The sequence below is a fragment of the Mus musculus genome, chromosome 5 (genome assembly GCF_000001635.26).
Source record: "Mus musculus strain C57BL/6J chromosome 5, GRCm38.p6 C57BL/6J".
In the NCBI taxonomy this organism is placed as follows: Eukaryota; Metazoa; Chordata; class Mammalia; order Rodentia; family Muridae; genus Mus; species Mus musculus.
In genome coordinates, this window is record NC_000071.6 from 91604873 (window position 1) to 91625985 (window position 21113).

The window sequence follows — 21113 nt, forward strand, 5'->3', positions numbered from 1 at the left end:
GGCCATGCCTTAACTGACTGAGCCGTCTCCCTGCCCAGAACAGAACTTTTAGGAAAACTACTCTCCGAACCAGATCCCCAAATGATGTGAAGTGTGAAAGTACAGTTGTGACCCGGGCCTCCAGGCTGAAGCCAATCTGCCCTCTTGCCCAGTTCGCCAGCAGTTGGGTAAGAGTAGAAAGGAGGGACAACACTCCAGATAGATAACAGTTGCCTAGTTTGGATCAGTTGGCTTCGTACCCTGTGTCTGAGCAGATGACAGAGTAAACCAATGATTTAAAGGTTTGGAAAGAGTCTGGTGGAGAAAAGGAAGAGACAAACTTAGGTTGTATTCATTAAAACACTTCTATTGATTTTCATGCAAATCATATGATGATAAGGAACTGTCTTCCTTATAGCATAAGTACTAACAAAGTGGGATTAAAAGCAGCTCTGAAGCTGGGGAGATGAATCAGTTGGTACAGCACTTGTGCACAAGCATGAGGACCTGAGTTCAAACCCAAGCACTCACCTAAAACAAAGGGCACGGGGGTACATGTTTGTAATCTCAGTGCTAGAAAGGAAGAGACAAGCAGTCCCTAGGGCTCACTGGCCAGCTAGCCTCATCTAATTATTGCACCTCAGATCCAAGTGAGAAGAGACTGTCTCACAAAGCAAGGTGGACACCTCCTGAGGAGCCATACCCAAAGTTGTCCTCTGACTTCCACATGCATACATGAGCAGACGCGCACACACATATACATATGAACATGCACATGTCTCCATACCTGCTCTGAAATTAGTTTTTAATTAATTAATAATAAATTAGCTATGTTTCAGAATAAATCAGAATTATTTGGTGAATTACTTACTTTAGGCCTAGACAAATCAATGAACCTGGCTTGGTATTTCTGGCTTTCAGGGACTTCCAATCAAGAGCAGGCAAGACCTGTGAACTTGAATCATCAGCATAGCATACATCTCATGGTGATATCTTGGATATAAATATGCAAACATGTATAACTACCCACAGCTAAAGATATCAACTACACCAAAGTAAAAGAAAATATCTAGAAAATGGGGTTCAAGATAGTTCTATCCTTTGAGAGGACTTCTGGTGGGGATTATATTTAAAAAGTTTCTTGATAAACAAACAAAACAAACAAACAACAACCAAAAAAAAAAAAAAAAACTGTGTGCCTCTTCCCAGAATGCTCCTGGGGTTCCCACACCTGTCTAGCACCATTAAGATCAAATACCACCCCTTCAGAATTCTCTGAGACTTTTTCCTGGGCATATAGAACTTTTCACAACCTCTTTTAATTTCCATTGTGCCTTCTTATGGGTTCTGCGGTGGTATAAATATGCTTGGCCCATGGGAAGTGGCACTATTAGGAGGTGTGGCCTTGTTAGAATAGATGCAGCCTTGTTGGAAGAGGTAAGTCACTGAGTAGGTGAGCTCTGAGGACTGCTAATGCTCAAGCTCCAGGTTTCTCCTGGCTACCTTTGGGTCAAGATGTAGAACTCTCAGTTCCTTCTCCATCACCATGTCTCCCTGGACACTGCCATGCTTCCTGCCATGATGACAGTGGACTGAACCTCTGAACCTGTAAGCCAGCCCCAATTAATTGTTGTTTTTTATAAGAACTGCCTTGGTCATGGTGTCTTCTCACAGCAAAGGAAACAAAAACTAAGACAGCTCCATTTCTGTGAATCATGTGACCTTGGTAAAGTCACACCACCTCCTAGTTCATGAAGTAAAGAGATTAGCTATGCAGATATCAGTTTAACCCCTCTCCCTTTGTGCTAGTTCACAAAACAATTCTGTGTATTCTTCTCTGGCTCTAGAGGCAGAAGGCAAGGATTTGATCCTTTTTAGATAAGACATTGGGTCAGGGTGCTTCTGTCTCCAGCCTGTTGCTGACCCAGAAATGTTAGCTGTCTGTTCTTCCCTAGCTAGCTTCTACCACACACCTTCATTGCTGTCTCTCCAAATCCTGCTCACCCAGAGAAATGATTCATTCTCTTCTCAAAACTTGTTCCAATTTTTCTAGACCCACTTGTCTGCTAGAGGTAGAAATACAAAGTTTGGCATTGCCTACCTCCCTATCTGCCAATCCAAACCTGGACTCTCCTGTGTGACTCCCAGACACTTATGCTTGTCTCTGCAAGCCACTGGCTTGATGTCTCTGTATTCCACATTCCTAGATCAAGAGGAAATCAAGAGTCAATCCAAAATGGCTCTGTGAGACCAAGGAGTTCATTCAATACAGCCTTCCAAGCTTGTAAAACCAGTGCCAAGAACCCTCTTATTTTTAACTTGCTATCCTGTGACTTGTGGCTGCGTCCTTTTAATTCTCTTCCTAAAACACACACATCACCACCAAAGAAATGCCAGTTACCATACATGCAGGCTTATTTACTATCGAGATATTACTGAGCTTTGACTCATCTTCATAGTGTCTATAGGCAGACCCAGACTACTGCACAGTCCTGAATTGCACTGTGATTCTTGAGAGCCAACAGAGAGCAGACAAGATGTCCAGAGCAAAGGCTGTGACTTGGCACAGCTCTATAGCCAAGGTGGCAGGAACAGTAGCAAGCAGTGTAGATGCCAAGCCAGCATGTCCTGTAGCTGGCCCTTCTGGTGATCAACATATTGTGGGGCCTTACACCTCTGTCCTCAGTTTCTCTATCTGTAAAATGGAGATAGCAAAAGTATTTAGTTTACAGAGTTCTTACGAGGGGTAAATATACTAAAATGCTGAAGCTTATGGACTTACGAGCAGAAAAGCATTAGTTGCTATTGTTTGTACTATTGTTGTTTCTTACTGTTATTATCATTGTTATTAAGAAGAAGGATGTCACTTCTGTAAAGATGAAGAGCCTACCGTAATGAATGGAAATTCAGACACATGCGGTTCTGGAACTAAACCCTTCCCCCCAACACATTCCCAGACAGACACTCTGAAAGAGAGAGAACTCAGGGCAAATTGTCCCTCTCTTCCTGATGACCTTGCCTGAAGGAGCTGCTGCACACTCTGGAGTGGCCACCTGTTCCTTTCTATTTCTTCCTGACTTTCTGAACCAGGAAGAAGGAAAGAAATCATGATAAGACTGAAGAGCCATTGAGAGAGTTGTTAGCAACATTTCTTAAATACGGCAGAAGTGTGTACATATACGCAGAACCTTGGTCAAGTGCTCACACATATTAACTAAACACTCTGTGTGGCTCACGTGTCAAACAAACAGTAGCCAAGCACTTATCTTTTCCTCATCCTCCGACACTCCTCCGTTGCCTGCTCTACTTGCTGTGTTCTCGAACAATGCTTGTAAAATCACTAGTCGAGTTTATTCACAGGATGCTTAGCTCTACCCTATCTGCCCCAGCATTCTCACTCTGGGTGCATTTGGCAAATATTCCCAGCAAAAAGCTCAAATGAAAGGCTCCTTTTGTATTTAATTGAGGTGGGGAGTTCTCTACTAAGAAGATTCTAAAAGTGGACACTTCTGAGCCAACTGATACAGGAGGCAGCAAGGACATTTGTAGAGCCCTTAAGTTTGAGACAACAGCTCACACATCTGTAGTTTAAAGGCATGGGGAGTGGGCACCCTTGAAATGTCAATTCCAGGACTGTCTCTGAGCATTGACAAACAGAGTAATGGCTGGCCAGCTCTGACCTGGGGCAGGTCCTTCTAGGAGTTTGCTACACAGCTCAATTCCTAGTCTAACCAGTTATTACTAAATTAACTTCCTTCCAGTCAACCTAGTAGGTCATTCATAGAGTGTCGCCATTAAATAGTGTGGAGGGTGAAAGTCTAGGGTGGTGGAGCAGAGACAGAGTCCTAGAGATAGGACTCCAGGATGAATAGGTGTGAAGCTTGTGTTCAAGAACTTTCTTAGTACAGTGACTGGGGTCAAAACTTCTGGTTATCATGATTCTTGTCAATAATGCAATTAGTGGTTCTACACTGAAGGACAGTGTTAAGAACCCACTGTGGGCTAGAGACTGCACCTGGTGCTCAAGGCTTACAAAGGATGGGAGGAGATTCAAGACGGATGTGATTAGAATTTGCCTAGGGTAGCTTAAAAACACAATCCAGTGTTAGAAAAAAAAAAAAAAAAAAAAAAAAAAAAGGAGACACGGAGATGCAAGAACATCCAGACACAAAGTCAGGTATTCAAATCATCTGGGAAAACTTCTCAAGAAGCATTGGTATGTAGTTATAAAGGAAAAAAAAAAAGAGGGTGGCAAAGGAACACGCCAAAAAGACAAGTCTGTGGAACAGGCTATAGGAAATAACTAGCACAGTAATGATTAAAAAGCACAGGGCAAGTGAAATAAGCCTGGGTGCAGATGTTAGCTCCATGATTTACCAACTGTAAAACTTTAATCAAGACCTCAACTGTTCTCACCCTCGACTTCCTCATCTATAAAATGTGTGTGTGTGTGTGTGTGTGTGTGTGTGTGTGTGTGTGTAAGTCTATTCGGCTTGTAAAGAGAGTTAAATGAGAGGTGTAACCTTCATGGTCAAGAGCTGGCCCAAAGTCACTGCCTGCAAAGGATAAGAGCTGTGAGCCCGTTTATTCTCATTCTGGGCCATTATGAAAGTCACAAACAGGGGACTCTGAGAAATCTCAGACTTTAGGGGTAGCAAGAAATTTAGGGAGGCTTTGGTGTTTGGCTCTTCAAGAGCCCCTTGGTTAGGCAGAACATGTTGGCACAGTGCAATATGCTGGCACAGGGGGATATCTTGAATCTTGGCTTACACAATATACAGATAAGTTTCTTCCAGTTCTCTTTTAAGGTCTGCCCATCCCAGAGCTTTATGGCATGAGTCACACCTGGTCTGAGAATAATGGGCCCTGAGGCGGAAGAACTAAAATGCCAGCAAACTTCCCCATAGCCCTTCCCAGGACAGCCCAGGAGGTCCTCTGCCTTCCCTGTAGGCAAAGCTATCCCTGAAACCACACCTTCTACCTTTTTCTTCTTCATGCCCCATCTTGGGAAAAAAAAAAAAGTGAGAACAAGATGAGAAGGGGAATTCCAGGTTAGTTTAAACAAAAGTCAGGGGGCACAGCATCTGTTTTCAGAATCTAGAAAAACAAAGGCTTTTAGTTGCCACAGAACACAGTGCTTGCTTTCTGGGGCTTAGAGGCTGATACACAGGCACGCACACTTGCATGAGCACACAAATCCCGGCAGTAGGTGGGGCTTCTCAGGCCAGACCTGACTGGACCCTGAGGCCACAGCTGCTAAGGGAAGGCTCAGAAAACAGGATCTTCTGGGCTCCAGCTGATAAAGATCTACTTCCAGAAGACTCCAGCTCCTGGGGTAAGAAGTGGAGCTGGGAAGGGTATTGTACTCCCTTTGAACAGCCAGTTGGTGACAGAAGAGTTCATGAAAAGGTCCCAAATTTCAGCACAAACTATGTTACCTCATACCCTTTGCCTCATACTGGTAGAACCAACCCTCTAAAGAACCATTTATCCAGCTTCCTCCAGAAGACTACCAGGTAAAATGTCACATTTAATCTCCATCTCTGATAATAAGGATGAGGTCACTTGTGGTCTGGGATAGGTAGCCTTTAAGACGCCCATGAGGAGACTGGAATAGCTCCTGGAGTTGGAGAGCCACCATGAGCCACTGTGACATAGAGAAGGTACAGGCCACTCTTTTGATTGCTGCCTCCTCATGGAAAAACACAGCTCTTGAGTTGGAGCAACTGCCTGCTTTACTTTTAAAAGAGGTGGTATATAAATAAACTGGGGAAATGGCAGAGTTGGAGGACACCCAGCTCCTTAGAATTAGGCAAGAAACTCTGAAGAAGGTCAGGCCTACAACTTCCTATATTACGTCATCCTTAGGGTCAGGAGGTATGGGGAGAGTCTTTAGGGGAGCCACCTAGTTTCCTTTCCTTGCGTTAGAAGAGGGGAATTAAATGAAGAGGCTAGTATTTAACTGTTCCTAGCTGCAATGGCTGTGGTGTTTGTTTTTTTTTTTTTTTTTTGAATCTTCAAATTGCCCCCTCAGCTTACCTTGTGGTTATAACCCTCCCTTCCAAAGCTCCTAGCTTTTAAGAAGCTTCAGTGAACTTTGAATTGTTCTAATTTAGCATAGTTTGGAGGCCAAGAAGCTAAGAGCTACCTTTCAAAATAGGAGTGGAGGTTTTTTCATAAGAGGATCTGTCTGACCTCAGGCTTTCTCTGCTTGACCAAATCTAGACATTTCAGCAATCAGCACCATGATCTATCTAATACCATAAAAAGGGGAAGATAACTATGCTGTTAAATACACTCATCTGGCTCGAAAGCCTTTTAGAAGTAAAGAAATAGATACGCACTCTGTCCTGGAGTAGGCAAGCTCTGAAATGGTTGACTATGGCCAGTCTCCATGGAAATAGCAAACTCTTCTCATTATCTTCATGTTAGCAATGACCCTTGACCCTCTCCTCTAATCATGTAGATGCCTAGGGTTGCCTTTCATCTAAAATTTTAGGGGAATTACTAAAGAGTTAAGAAATAGCTTTGTCTTTAGACTCTGAGCTTCCTCTTTTGGTAGAAGGGATGAGAGAGAAAACAGCACAAGCCACACATGGAAGCAGGGTGGAAATGAAAAGAGATACCATATGACTTATAAGTGATAAATCTTTAAGAATGTGAGAAAGATTCCTGTACAGAAGATAGGAAATGGCAGGATCGTGTGTTTGGACAATTCTTCAGATTGGTGCGTGTGGCATCTCATTTACCTGTATTAAAAATCGTGTGAGATGGGCAGAACCCAGATAAATGAATAGCTTATAGTTGCACAGCCAATCATAGGCATACACACACACACAGGAACATGCACACGCACACATGGATCTATATATTTCAGTCCAGATCACTCAGCTCTTTTCCAGGCATTCGAGAACAGCTCCCATTGATTTGTTTAAGCAATAAGTAGTGTACCTACATAGGAAGCAGGTGAATTACACCAAAAGTCTTTTGCAATATTTGGGGACAAGAGTCCAATTGATCCTTAACACTTCTATGGTATAACAAAAGCAAAGTGTATATACTCCATTAGTCCAAAACACACATAGAAAGAGTGCTGGACCTCAAAGATATATTTAGAGTGGGATGGTTATTTTTATAGGGACGCATGCTTGAAAGGTTCATCTCTCTGCCTGTCTCTTTACCTTCCATTAATAATCACTTTAGGGACCAAATTTTAAGCTATGGCATAAAGCATTTGTGTTACTTCATAAGCAGTGGTTTTCAGCCTTTCTAATGCTGCAACCCTTTAATATAGTTCCTCACACTGTGGTGACCCCACGCCCCCACCAGCTATAAAATTATTTTGTTGCTACTTCATAACTAATTTTGCAACAGTTATGAACCACAGTGTAAATATCTGATATGCAGATTATCCGATATGAGACTCCTAAGGAGTCACAACCCACAGGTTGACATCGCTGCTTTGTAACAGTGTTGTTACAACAAGGACAACAAAAACAGTGCTCCCTGAACACTTGACCTTATTTTGCATACATAACTTGACTTAATTCTCTATTATCCAAATGGACCATTTGAATGTAGAAGCTGCTCACACTTCTCAAAGAGGAACAATGAGAATCTGATGAGATCACTGAAATTTGCACATCCCCTACCGAAGTGACCTGTTTGGAGTGGATACTACTGATACAGCTGTGTAGTTCCAGTTTATTGAAAACTAGGATGCCTTACCTCCTAGTAGCACTTGAGCAGGACGCCTTTCTCACAATATTTCACCTGGGACTCAACAAAACATGAAAAGAAAACCCTTGGAGATTTAAAATCTTCCCCTATAGACAAAGTGCTGGTAACTGACCTCCATCATTCTTCAAAGGACTGTGACGTATTACTGTGTACTGCCCTTTGCATTCCAGAGCATCCAACAAGTCACGATAAATGCTAAAAGAAATATTGACCATTTGTTGAACCTCACTTTGTGTTTTTGTTTGAAGTTCAATAACAGAATTGAAACCCTAGGTTTTGTTCTCGTTCTGATTAGAACAGTGTGAGGTGCATCGCATCCTTCAAGGGAGACATGGTTAGGCACTGTGTACTCTAAACCTCCTAAGCTAGCCCTCATTGTCTTTTCTGGGCCTTTCCCCCTTCACAGGCAGCATCGCCGCCATCACCGTGACAGTCATCGCCGTAGTGTTGCTGGTGTTTGGAGGTGCAGCATACCTGAAGATCAGGTGAGTCATGCCTTCCTCTTTGAAAAGAACGGGATTCCGTTTGTGAGGCTCCAGGCTGAAGGCTGTTTTGCCATGGGCTTGTTTTGTGGTGGGCATCCCATCCCTCAGAAATCCTGGCAGGGAAGTAATGTGCCCAGTAAACCAACCGCACAGCAGTCAGGGGCAGACAGTTTGAAGAAGAAAATGTTGAGTAGATGGCATGATGACATCATGGGATAAGGCTTACCTAGAGTCTGGAGACTGTGCAGACGTCTGCCCTGAAATCACTCCATTGCTCTGGGAACCAGAGCTTCCTGTGGGCTGGGGCAGAGGGCAGGATCAGCGGTTACTAAGTCCCGGTGTCCTGCACACTCATCATTTGATTGGCAATCCATCTATTCAAAGGGTGTTTATTAATCTAATCAAATATACTCAAGAGAAAAGGGAAATATAGCACTTTCAAGAAAACTGAGCCCTGGCCCCCAATTATGTTTTTATATTGTTAGTTTTCAAAACACGTTTCTTCTGTAAAGTGGTCAACATACAGAGTGGTTGAGAGTTTGCACTCCTTAGCCAGACAGAAAGTTACAGTATTCCTCAAACTCCGTCCTTGTTTCCTCTCACTCTAAAATCCAGAAGTCCTCAACGCCACTTTACCCACGTGGAGCGGCCTTCCAGCTGTAAATGGCGGATGGCCTGTGGCAGTCTCACTCACCAGCCAGCAGAGTGCAGTAGCACAGGACAGGAGGACATGTTCTGGGGACGAGCATGGCCTCCTCGACCTCCAGTGCATCATCTTATAGCAGCTGGTACCAGCTCTTTGGAAATGCCTTCAACCCCATCACCCCACCCCTCAAAACGCCCTTGGAGCTCCTCTCTGTGTTTGAATTAAATTTTAGCTCCTCTGGCTGGCCTGGAAGTCCTTCAGACCTGGCCTTTGCCCTCCCAATGGTACCCACTGCATCTTGGTCACCCTCCACTAGTGAAGTCCTGACTCAAGCTACCCTTCAGTTCTCAGAGCAAGCCACTCCTGCTCTCCCAGACCCTTGGTCTTCAATGCCCCCCCCCAACACCCACTGTTCTTGTGCCCTGGCTGTGAACGCACATCTCTTTCTTAGAGAGATTTCCCTTCCTTAGTTTGGGGTCCTGTCATTTATCCTTTCTGTTCCTTCATTACTTCAATCCCAATGCTGTCAATGTTTATTATATGTTTCATATAGTTATTTACTTGTTTATTCCCTCCCTCACAAATATTCGAGCTTCGTGGACTAGATCTCATGTATAAGCTCAATAGACACAAAGGTGGTACTTCAAATAGTAGTGAAAAAGATAAGATCACACTGTCGAATGGCACTGTGTGCATGCACACACACATACACACCATACACCAAATCATACATATACATACACACACAACAAATACACACATCATAAACCACACACTATACACACACCATATACATACGAACAATGTCAGACACACATTCATCATTCAGACACACACATCATACACAAATACCATATACATATACACCAGTCACACACAGAGCAGACACAAATACACACACACACACACACACTTCTGTTTTACTTCCTTTTACCATAGCTGTGTTCCTCACAGAGCATCTACCTCTCCTGCCTCCCCTGAGTTTGCTCTCTATAGTGAACACATCCACTCAGCAACCCTTTCAGCTCCTGTGGTCACCCCAGCCCAGCCCCAATCGGAGCAGTCCCCCTCCTCCTTTCCTTATATTACCTCATTTTCTAGCATGTGAAGTCAAATCAGTCTAATAATGGCATCAAGAATGAGTGGCTTGTCACATCGCCTCCATCTACCAGGTACAAAGGACAGTTTTCAAGGAAAAAATGGAAATGCCCCAAGAGCAGGCCCTCTGCCATCATTGGCAAAATGGTAGGCTAGGAAGAATCTTGGTAGCACAGTCACAGATACACAATACACACACACACACACACACACACACACACACACACTTACTGAGCACCAGCAGGCATCTCTCTGAACAATGGATGGAGACACGTGAGTGAGGTAACAGCATCCTACCATCACAGAATGTACCACACTTAGAAAATTAGCAGGCCATCACTGTTTGCACTGTGCACTTATGAAAAAATGTACAAAATGTTAAATTAAAACACTATGCTCCCCAGCTCGAAGGCCAGATAAATTCAGGGCTACAATTAAATGAGTTTCTGCTTCTCTCTCCCACGTCTCTCCTTTTCAAATAAAGATGGTCCACAGTGATGCAAACAGAAGGATGCTACTTTCTATTAATCGACTCAGATTAGGCACTATAAACATAAGGATAAGGTAGTCACACACAGGCCTTAGAAACTCCCCCACAGAAAGCCCCTTTCTACTTCTCCGTTACATTTTGGGGGGAGAAATGGCGATACAAGGAGGTTAATTGTTTTCATGAGTTTTAGGCCACGCTAAGTCCCTTCAAATGTCACTTTGCCAGATTCTTGGGAAATGCTTCTCATTAATCCTCCATCAAACACATAGACAGCTCCATTGATGTCTGCCTCCCTCCCACTTTGTGAGTGTGCATGTATGTGTATGTACATGTGTATGTGTGTGTGTGGATGCACAAAGTGAACTCGTACTTGCGGGTATGACACTACTCGTGTTCTGCTTCTCTCATCTCATATTTCTAAGAACAATACCACTCAACTGTTCTCTTATCAGATGAACTCTTATCAGTTGGCCACTAACTGAGCCCCAGGTCATAAGGGAGCTGTTAGCTTATGGCCTAGATCCTCAGACTAGAGCCCTAGCAGAGCCAGTGTCCCTATGAGTGCAAAGTCACTGCCAAATGCCCCCTCACCTCCCAAACATGGTGCCCCTTGCAAGCTCTGCTGACAGGGCTTGGTGCCTTTCCCTTTCCCTCCAAGCCATTGATGAACTCATCAGCCATCTGCTTAAACACTCAGCTCTCCAGTGGCCTATGACCTCGAGCTTTGTCACAGAGTCTTCTGCCTGGAGAATTGTATCTTTTAATAAGCTGAGCCATCAAGGGCTGTGGCTTACACAACTGAACTGCCCTGAGCATCTTTGAGCTCTCCAGTTGTGGGCCCACCTTGACCAGCAGCTGTTTCACATGAAAAGGGGAGACAGGAGCTCTTCCTTCAAGTTCAAGACCACACTAGTCTTTTTGCTGTCACTGTCAAGATTCATTTAAGGTTGAGGTGATGAATATAGAATGTTCAAGGAGACCACAGCATGGTGGTAAGCACAGGACCTATGGGCAAGTGTCTCAGTCTACACTGTCTCCTTCTTTAAAATGGGACTATAACAAAACACTTACCTCCAGAGTGTGGTAAGGATTAAATTAGGACAGCCACATATGTTCAGTGGAGAGGCTGAGGGGCACCACTAAATGAAGTTGCTTGCTGTGGCATCTGTTGGTTTCAGAACTGTGCATGTCATGTAATGTGATACATGGTAAGCTTCAATATGAGGCTGGAAGAACAACTATGTCCTTGGCATCCCCACTTGGTGGACACATACACACACAAACGCATAGGAGAAAGGACGAAGAGGATGGAGCAGGAATGTCACCCTGTGTTGTGTGGCAGCTTTCATGTGATGCTGTTTATAAATGAGATTGCACTCGTGCTAGACATTCGTAAGCAGAAACAGTCTCAGGCAATCTCTGCTCCAAGGCTCATTTGCAAATTTAACGGGAAGCAAGCCCTCCCTACCTCTTGCAAAAGGGTGTCTTTAATTAGTGATGATTGAAGTACGGTACAAAAGTCAGTTCTGTTTTGTTTAAATTGCTCAAATCTGCTCAGGTAGGAGATAATCTCCCCACACAAGAGCCCGTATCTGCAGAAGTGGATGAAGCTGTGACTAGGTAGCCCTTCACAAAAATAAATGTGAACTTGATTTTTCAACACAGCAGGGCCTGGCTCTTCAGATGCCTTTGTTAGAAGTTCTCTGTCTTGCTTTGTATCTCACAGTGGCTGCAGATTGCTTCTGCTTGTTGGGTTTAATGACTAGCCCTGGCCAGCTGTGACGGTCAGGATCTTTTAGAATTTGTTGTCCATATGCTGAATATTTTCAGATTAGCTTTTGGAAATTTTGGGTGGCTAGTTTACTTGATCCCCACCTCCTTGGCTCTCTGGGCTCTGCTGTATAAAATTGCTATTTGGGGAGCATATTACAGACGATTTCCAGAGCTCCTGAGTCTGAGTCTGATTCTGAAGGTCTCTATGGGGCCCTTACATCTACATTCTTAGCTAGCCCATCAAGGATACTGGAGCTGAGGGTCCAAGAACCATACTTTAAATCGTTCCGCTTTGTAAGAGATACTTTGCTGTGGAGGTTCCCCCAGACGTACAGCCCTATCCCTTCATGCTTCTGTGACTCTGTACAGACCAGGAGGTATTTGATTCATCCCTTTTTAAATTCCAAAGTGATGACTCCAAAGTGGCCTCCTCCAACCCTCCCTCCCCATATCGAGTTCCTGGATACACCTCCCTGTTCTGTTCCATGTGCTTTCCAGAAAGTAGCCATGTGTCCCAGCCTCTTCCACCAGAGCCATTTAAAGCCTCTAGTCTGGCCAAAGCTGACATGCTGTAATTCCATTGGGACATTTCTTGGATGAAACAATGATCTGGGTGAGAAAGTTGGGGTGTGACAGCAATATTTATTTCTAATGAGGAAGAACTAAGAGTGAGGAAGTGGGAGCCATTCTCTGATCACTGTTCACACTGGATCTGTTGACAGAGGCGGAGGCCTCCAGCCCTCTTCTGTGCCAATGGTCAGACAGGTGGCCTCTCACAGATAACTAACTTTAAAAACTAGAAGGAGGAAATGTGAAAGTGTGAATGAAGGGGGCTGATTGTTGAAAGATAGTTTTGAAAATACTAGCTTGGAAAAAAATGGACTGTGAGAGATACCGAAAACAATGTTTGCTTGGAAATGTGCCCACCATTGGGACTTTGGTAGAAAGAGGCAGGACTGCTAAAAGCTGAGCTGTGATCATCAGCCACCAACTTGCTATCGTGACTGCTGTTGAGTAATTCTGGTCCCCGTGGCCTCGATTTCCACAGCTTTAAGACCATGATGCAGAGTGTTAATGCCCTAACTTGGACAGACAGTTATGCGAGCACTGACCTTAAATGACGCTGTGTGGTGGACTGATGGAATCCACCGTCAGTATTGCCTGCAACCTTTCCATGGATTGAAACATCCAACATGAAAAGTTGATTTTATTTTTATTAGGGACATGGTAGATCCCACACAGATGTCCTGGCTCTAAGACCTTTGCCCTCATTGCCACCTCTGTCTTTAGAATGTGTTCCAGACAATCCACAGGACTCATCCCTCACCTCCCAGGAGTCCGCTAAGTGATACCTTCATGAGGCCTTCATGAGACCTTCTCTGGGCACTGTTCAGAACTGAAATCCTCACCTCCCACTGGGGATTCCTCATGCCTTTCTTTAATTTCCCCCATACATGGGGGGTGGGGGGAATTACCTTACTACCACCTACCTTGTAACGTGGCTATTGTGCCGGCATCCCAGAATGTAAAGTCCCTAAGGACAGGCATCTGAGTGTATTCAGTTGGTAACGGTGTCCCCTGGTTTCCCAAACAGGGTCCCTTAGACTAATTTTTCAGTGAAGGGAGCTAGGCAAAGATAGAACAATTAGCAACAGGGAGCCACTGGTAGAAACAGAAAGAGGACAGAGGGACAGTCTCATGGACATCTTTGCTAATGGAAGATAAGAGTCTGATGCTTAATTACTAACAGCTAATGACTGCAGCACTCTCCCCTGAACTAAGTCCGGTCTTAATATCTGTGTTTCCTTCCTGCTCAGCTGTGATAAGCACTAATGATTGAAAAGTGAGGTCTCCTCTGGCAGAGGAGAGGACTGGGGGTGAATTCATCAACCTAGGTGGAGGTTTGCCAAGAGCTGGCCTGTACCCGTGGACAAACATCAGGTGTTCTCTAAAGTCTGTTTAAACACAAAGAAAGCGTGAAGCTACACTCGCCTACAAGGACAATTAGGTACTAATAAAAAGATTAGAGGATAAAATAAGAGACTGCTCCCTATTTCCCTCTCAGGTTCTGCATTTAGCTAAGGACACTGTACAGTACAGGAGGCATAAGGTGCCATTGAGCGGGACACTGTGGGCACTGAACTAAGTGCCGGAAAACCACAGCATGGCACAGGGTCCGGCCAGCATTATTATCCTTCCTCTCTTTAAGTCGAGAGGAGCCTTTGCCCTCTGGCTTTCTTTACTGAGATTTATTATTATTATTATTATTATTATTATTATTATTATTTTGCCAGTGTTGCCTCAAGCCGTAAGAACCCTTTCTAATATTGACCAACCTTAACATCTGCTATTTATATGCTACTAGACATAAACAGTCACCTTCAAATATTTACACTATAACCACAGCATCAGAGGCAACACATTAATCATGCAGATATTTAGAGAGAAAGTAAGATGTAGTCTGTCCCTAAGAAGTTCGTTTAAGGGGAGACAGTTTGCAGCAAATGGAAACCATTGTGATGTAAGGCAGGTACCCGTCTGTATTGATAAATCACATGAGCAAGATGGCATCACTCATACCAACTGCTCTTCAGGTTGAGATAAAGCAGTGCTGACAGGGGCAAGATGTGCTTTTATTATTGAATCTCCCATTAAATACATTGACAAACCATCTAAGTTCCTTTATGCCTACTTTCCTAATTTTGGAGTAGGGGGAAGTTTCCCTTTTTCCGTCTTAGACTCTGCTTACACAGGTCCATCTGGAAACTTCCTTGTGTCCAATCACCTCATGCCATGGTTTAAGAAGCGCTGGCCCAGACCTTCAGAAAGGTTCAAATGCCCCCTAACTAGCCTCCCCATGTCCCATACCCACAGCTATGTCCTTTCCTCCATCCACAGCAACATCAGATTTACCCGTCTACCTCGAACCCCAACATATCCAGTTCATGTCTCGGCCCCTGAATTTATTCAGAGTCAACCCTGTGGGTTCAAAGCATTTCCTATTTTTCTCACTTTATTTCCCCCCATTTTGGCAGATCCATCTCCCTTGCATCTCTTTCCTCACTTAGCATGCACTGTTCAAATGTAAAGAAATGTAAAGAAAAACGGAAGCCAAGGCCAGTGCTTTTCTTCGTGTTTGTGCAGCAGATGCTACTGTCAGTACAGCAAACTCAGGTGTAGCCCTGTCCCAAATGCCTAAAATAACCACAGACTGTAAGGCTTGGTGACCAGAGGAGTTTTAACCCTTTCGCCTCACTCTGCCTGTAGTGATATTTTATAAGATTCAAATAACAGTAATATCAGAAACTGGATTTATTACTATGCCTAAAGCACAGTTTCAGTAGTTCAATTTTACTGTTTGCAGATTTAGCATGGGCTTGTGTAAGTTTCATTATAATAAAAAGTTACGAAGCAGTGTTGGCCAATATTTATTGTGTGCCAAGCCTTTAAAATGCATTACCTCATTGAGCCCTTCCAACAACTTTAATGCATTTTTTTTAACTCACCATTTTGTAAATGAAGGAACAAAGGGGTCAAGAAACCTACTCAAGTCGTACCTCTATTGACCAAACTGGCAGCTTATGAGAATAAAATTATAAGAAAGAGATTAAAATGCCACAAGAAGTTAAATTAACTTCAAAGGTGAAGCAGGGGCTCCCCATGAATGAAGGCATGGGGTTATTGTGGACTGCTTGCCAACTTACAGCAGTAAAGACGAGCTGGAAGAGAGGGTGCAGCCCAGGGTGAGATGCCTGGGATGTGATCTTCTCACCCAGCAGCTCCCACTTCTCAGCTATCCCATTCAGGTCTGGTTAGAGCTGGAGGCTTTCAAGTAATTGGAGAGTTGGCCGTGTGCAGCTCGTAATCTTCACCTACCTAAATGACCTCTGCTCTTCCTGTATGTAAACAGGCAATAGTGTGTCTGGGTTGCTCCTTATGCTCTCTCTCATTCCCTCCACTCACACACATATATACACACACATATGCACACACACAAATACACATATACATACACACAAACACACACACTTACACACATATACACACAATACACATATACATACACTCACACACAGGCATATACACATACATACACCCATACACACATACATATGCACACACACATACATACATATTGTGAGCTAGTAGTGTAAACCAATTATTTTGTGGAACATTTTCAAGTCGTCAGGGATATAGACGGGAGCCACTGAGTTAGCTTGCAGGAGCTACGTCAGAACTCTGAAACGGGTACAGCACAGACCTGGTTCTTGCTAAATGCCATCCATCTCTTTGCCAATCCCTGGCTGATGTCAGTAAGCTGCAGGAGGGCAAGAGCAAGTGTTTGAGCAACCGACCGAAGTGGAGTGGATGCTTTCTGTGGCCCTTGGATTGTGTTTCTGTCTTGCTTAATACCTGGCTGTGAGAAGACTACATGGAGTGGGCATGTCCAGGACTGCATTTAGCATCCATGATTTCTAGTCAGGTCTCAGCCCCCTGGATCTAGATTCAGCTCTTATGCCTCAGGTTTCCAGAGTCTAATTGGCACCTTAGCCCAGCAAGGGTGCAGTCTAAACAGACTCTGATGGACACTGGAACTGTGGGAGGCTATGACACACGTAAGAATTCGTATACTAGCATGGACCTCAGGGTCACTGCATGCTTGTTTATGGCATTCTTCCAATCCTGCCATTCTCTTTAGTCCTTAAATGACCATGCCATTCCCAGGAAATCTCCCACCTTTATGAACAGATCGACTTCGGTGAGAACTCAAGACATGTCTTTTTCGATTACTGTATCTTCCACAGACAATTCTGGATGACTTACTGCATGCGTCTTCTAGAAGCTAGAAATAGAACCATGAATAAACATAACAGGCAAATCATCTCTACCCTCATGAGACATACAGTCTGGTTGAAGAGGAGAAGTAATTACAAAACAATTATATAAACCATGTAGCGGTTTTTTTGGAAGACGCCTGAGCAAGGGAGGAGTGTGTGCAAAGGCCCAGGGGTGAGGGTGCTCATGGAAGACAGAAAGAGCAGTACACCTGGAGCTGAGGGAGCAAGGGTCTTTGGTAGCAATTAATTTTTCTCAGAAAACTAGATGCTCTTGAGCCTTTATGACTTCGCGAACCATTGAAAGGACTTTGGCTTACATGAACAGCCATTCAGAGATCTTAAGGAAAGAAATGAGGGCAATCCGATTTTAGTTACTTAAGTGTCCTAGAGCCTGTTGAGACCATGTTGCTATTGAACTAGGGGCTAACCAGACCCAGGGGAATCCAAGGTCTGAAAACTCCAGTTTTAGATGGAGGTAAGGATCTAACACATAGTTTGGGTCACGTCAATCAAACTTCCCAAATACCATTTCCCTCATCAGAGAAACACTTCTTTCTCTCAGCCTTGATTCTGAGGATCTACTAAAAGAACTAATAGAGACAGCTTTTACAAATGACAGCAAAGCCCCACCATCTGTGCTAACCACGATAGTGGCTGTGGCTGTATGGATATTACTTCACAGAAAATTAGCCTCGGGACCTACATCAAGACCCTGGGACCCAAGTTCCCATTCCCTTTCTTAGTGGGCAGCTCTGGAAATGGACCCTTCTCCCCACTCCCGCACTTCAGTGGAAAGAGAGACTCAGGAATTTCAAGAGAAAGGGATAGGCAAGCCCCTAGACAGAAGCTGGTTGGTAACTAGGGCTTATGTGGTCCAGGGTTATCTTGCTGGGATGATGCTATCTTTCCCTCCCATGAACCTGTGAGCGTCCTAGGTTCCGGCTGCAGGGTGTTATTGTGCCCTCAGATTTGCATATGCTCAAGTAACCCCACCCTCTTCTTCCCACTCAGGCACTCCTCCTATGGAAGGCTGCTGGACGACCATGACTACGGGTCCTGGGGGAACTACAACAACCCTCTCTACGATGACTCTTAACGAAGAAAGGTGGCTGAGGACAAGAAGTAGCGGTCCTTTATTTATAAGTGCTTATCCAGTAGAATAATAACAAGTACCTGATGTACACTGAACGACAATCGCGAGCCCTCTTTTGTTGGTATGGTTGTTTTTGTTTTTTTTTCCCTTCCCCTTCTCTGGCTGCTACTACAGAATGTCTCCCTTCTGATACAAAAGAACCATCTCGGAAAAGCCGTTGGTGGAGGCCGGTTTGCAGCTGACACGGGCCATCTTTGCACTGACCAAGCCAGATACCATGAGGTGGGGGCTGCAGAGTCCCCCCGTCATGGAAGCCACTTTGGAAAGGACTGAAGGAAGGGGCTGGGAGTTGCTTGGTGGGGGATTTAATTTTAGGGGATCTTTTGGTTTGGATTATTTCTTAACGTTCGCTACAGGAAATGACATTAAATATCAGTGAGGAGAAAGGAACGCATCCCGGGCGACTGCCACTCTGTGTGGAAGGAGCAGGGGCTTCTGGATTCCTTTTCAATCCTTGTTTGCCTGGTTGTATCTGACAGGATGCCTACTTAGTCCTATAAGCAGAAAGACCATTCTGAGCTGCCTAATTGATGAAAGATAAAAGAGGCCGTGCCCAGGAGGAGAGCAGCGGGCAAGGGCAAGGTGGCACAGCAGGCTGTCAATCAGCAGGCTCTCAACCTGCTTTCCCCATCTAGGCCACCCAAAGGCAACAGGAATTCCCAACCCACAAGCAAAGCTGGGAGGTGAGCTTGAAGAGCAGACAGGGAGAGACATGCGGAGTCTAAGGGATGGGATTGAAGAGAAAGACAAAAGCTTACATGCACCACCCACTCTCCTGAAGCAAGCAGGAGCCAGCTCTCCATGGTAGTGGGAGATATCTAAAGCTTGGAGGGACCCATAGAACTCTCGCTCCACACCTATAAAGCAGCAACTGCTTCACTGCCTTGCTGTTTGTATTGGGTGATGGCTGTATGCTAGTCAAAAAAAAAAAAAAAAAAGTTAAGAGAGGCACAACGCTATCTGCAACTGTTCATCTAAAGCACTGGCTTCCATAGGACGGAGACATCGAGAACTATCTGTGTGTTCTCCCTCATTCTTCCTTTCAATAAGTGAATATTGACCTCCAGGTGTGCAGTCTCAAATCCTGTACAACAAATTTTGAGAAGCGATCGTTCTTCTTTGCCAATATCTGCTTCTTTCACTTCTGACCCACCAGGAGGTGATTGCGTAACTCTCAACCCTCCCACCCCCTACCCCTATCTGAGATGTCTAGTAGCATTTTTTTTATTGTTACTTTGTTAGTTGGGAGCGCTAGTAAGGGGTAGAGACTATGGATCCTGCTAAACACCCTACCTGGCTCAGGACAACCTTCCTACCCAAAGAACGTCCTAGTCGGAAATATCAAAGGTTGAGATTGAGACCATTCACTGCAATGCCCTTGTGATGTGGGGGGCAGGGGGGAAACAAACAAACAAACAAACAAACAAACAAAAATCCCACTCTGGCATCAGGAAGACACTTTCATTTTTAACCAAGTGAAACATCAATTTCTTTCCCCCAAGTGTTCAGTTTGCTGCCTGATAGGTTGACTTCTGGCATGTGCTGTTGTTACCTCATTTATATCTATGTTTCTAGAGAGCTTCATTACAGGGCTGCGCTGCTGTTCTTTGGTAACAGCTGATGATGGCACCTAGCATCTTAAGTCCTGATTTCATGGAGGAGAAAGTATGTTTCTCAAACTAGGTTGAATTTTCCTATGATGACACAGGGAACAACAAACTATCCATTTTAATTCCTCAGATAGATCTTCCCACCTCTTCCCCCACTACTCTGTTAAAGAAACACACTCTCATATTGCTATCTTGAACCCCTCTGGTGTAAAGTCCACAAACAGGGGTACTTCCCACAACCTACCACCCCAGGCTTTGAAGTAAGTCCTTCCTAAATCTCAGAAGTGCCAAAAGGAAAGATCAGTCCTTAAAGGGAACCTGTAAGCAGAGTGGGTAACAAGGAATGGGTTTGCAGACATTAAGATATCCCTGAATATGAAACACCCAACAGGCAACAGACAGACAGACAGACAGACACACCTTGCAAGGGTGTGCCCTCTGACCACACTTGACCTTCCTACCCTGACCCCTTCACGAGTCTCTGGTTAGGCAAAGAACAAACCAGTACACACCAGGATTCTGCGTGTCATTGTCCTCTGTCCGCCAAAAATCATTTTTGACACATGACACAAGCTTTCTCTAAAACACCTTGGGGGGAAGTATACTTCAGATATGGCTTCTGGGGTAAAATAAATCCTAGGCCAGAGAAACCAGCTTCCTCTCAAGACCCCTTACCTGTTAGAAACCAGAGACACAGCAAGAATTTTTTTTACACCAAAGGATGCCATTGTCTATGAACATGTGGTTGTCAGTGCTCTGATTACCTTCTAATTGCTTTCAGCAAAACACAGAGCAGTCATATACAACAAAGTGACCAGCATGGTCCCCTCAAAGCTCCCTAGCATGTTTGTTACTATAAAGTGTGTGAGTGTGAGAATGGACTTTGCCAAATACATTTTTCTGCTTTTGAATTGGCCAAAAGGTTTCAGCATATTTATTCTACAAACATTGCGCACACACCTCTGAAATATATGCCAATAATTGATGTCCTTTACCTCAGGGAGAGTTAGTTCAAGTCTACACAAGGGAAATTAGTGGCCCCCCTAAGTAGATCCAAACAATTGTGCCCCATCATGGATAGGACTGGCTGGAATGCTTTGGAGAGAAAGTCAGAGCAAAAAAGAGAACTGGAGCCTCTTCTCCATGGACTGCAAATGGTCAAAGAATGGTAGGCAACTATGCTTTCTTTTCCCATGGCCCTGATGGGCCCCTATCTTCCCTACACAGCTGTGTCTTCATTTATAAAATGGGGGTGACGCTTTCATAGTGGCTTTACCCCTTCCTACCTCACAGATGTGTTG

General features: G+C 44.3%; 1 protein-coding gene across 1 annotated transcript in view; it reads left to right on the top strand.

The window, feature by feature from the left end:
* The window catches only part of Parm1 (prostate androgen-regulated mucin-like protein 1), a 106312-nt gene extending 87173 nt beyond the window's left edge, over window positions 1-19139 (top strand). The window contains exons 3-4 of the mRNA NM_145562.2: window positions 8126-8204; window positions 18061-19139. Coding sequence (NP_663537.1) covers window positions 8126-8204; window positions 18061-18145 — 164 coding nt within the window. The 3' untranslated portion in view covers window positions 18146-19139. The remainder of the gene's footprint in view (window positions 1-8125; window positions 8205-18060) is intronic.
* Window positions 19140-21113: the final 1974 nt, after the last annotated feature.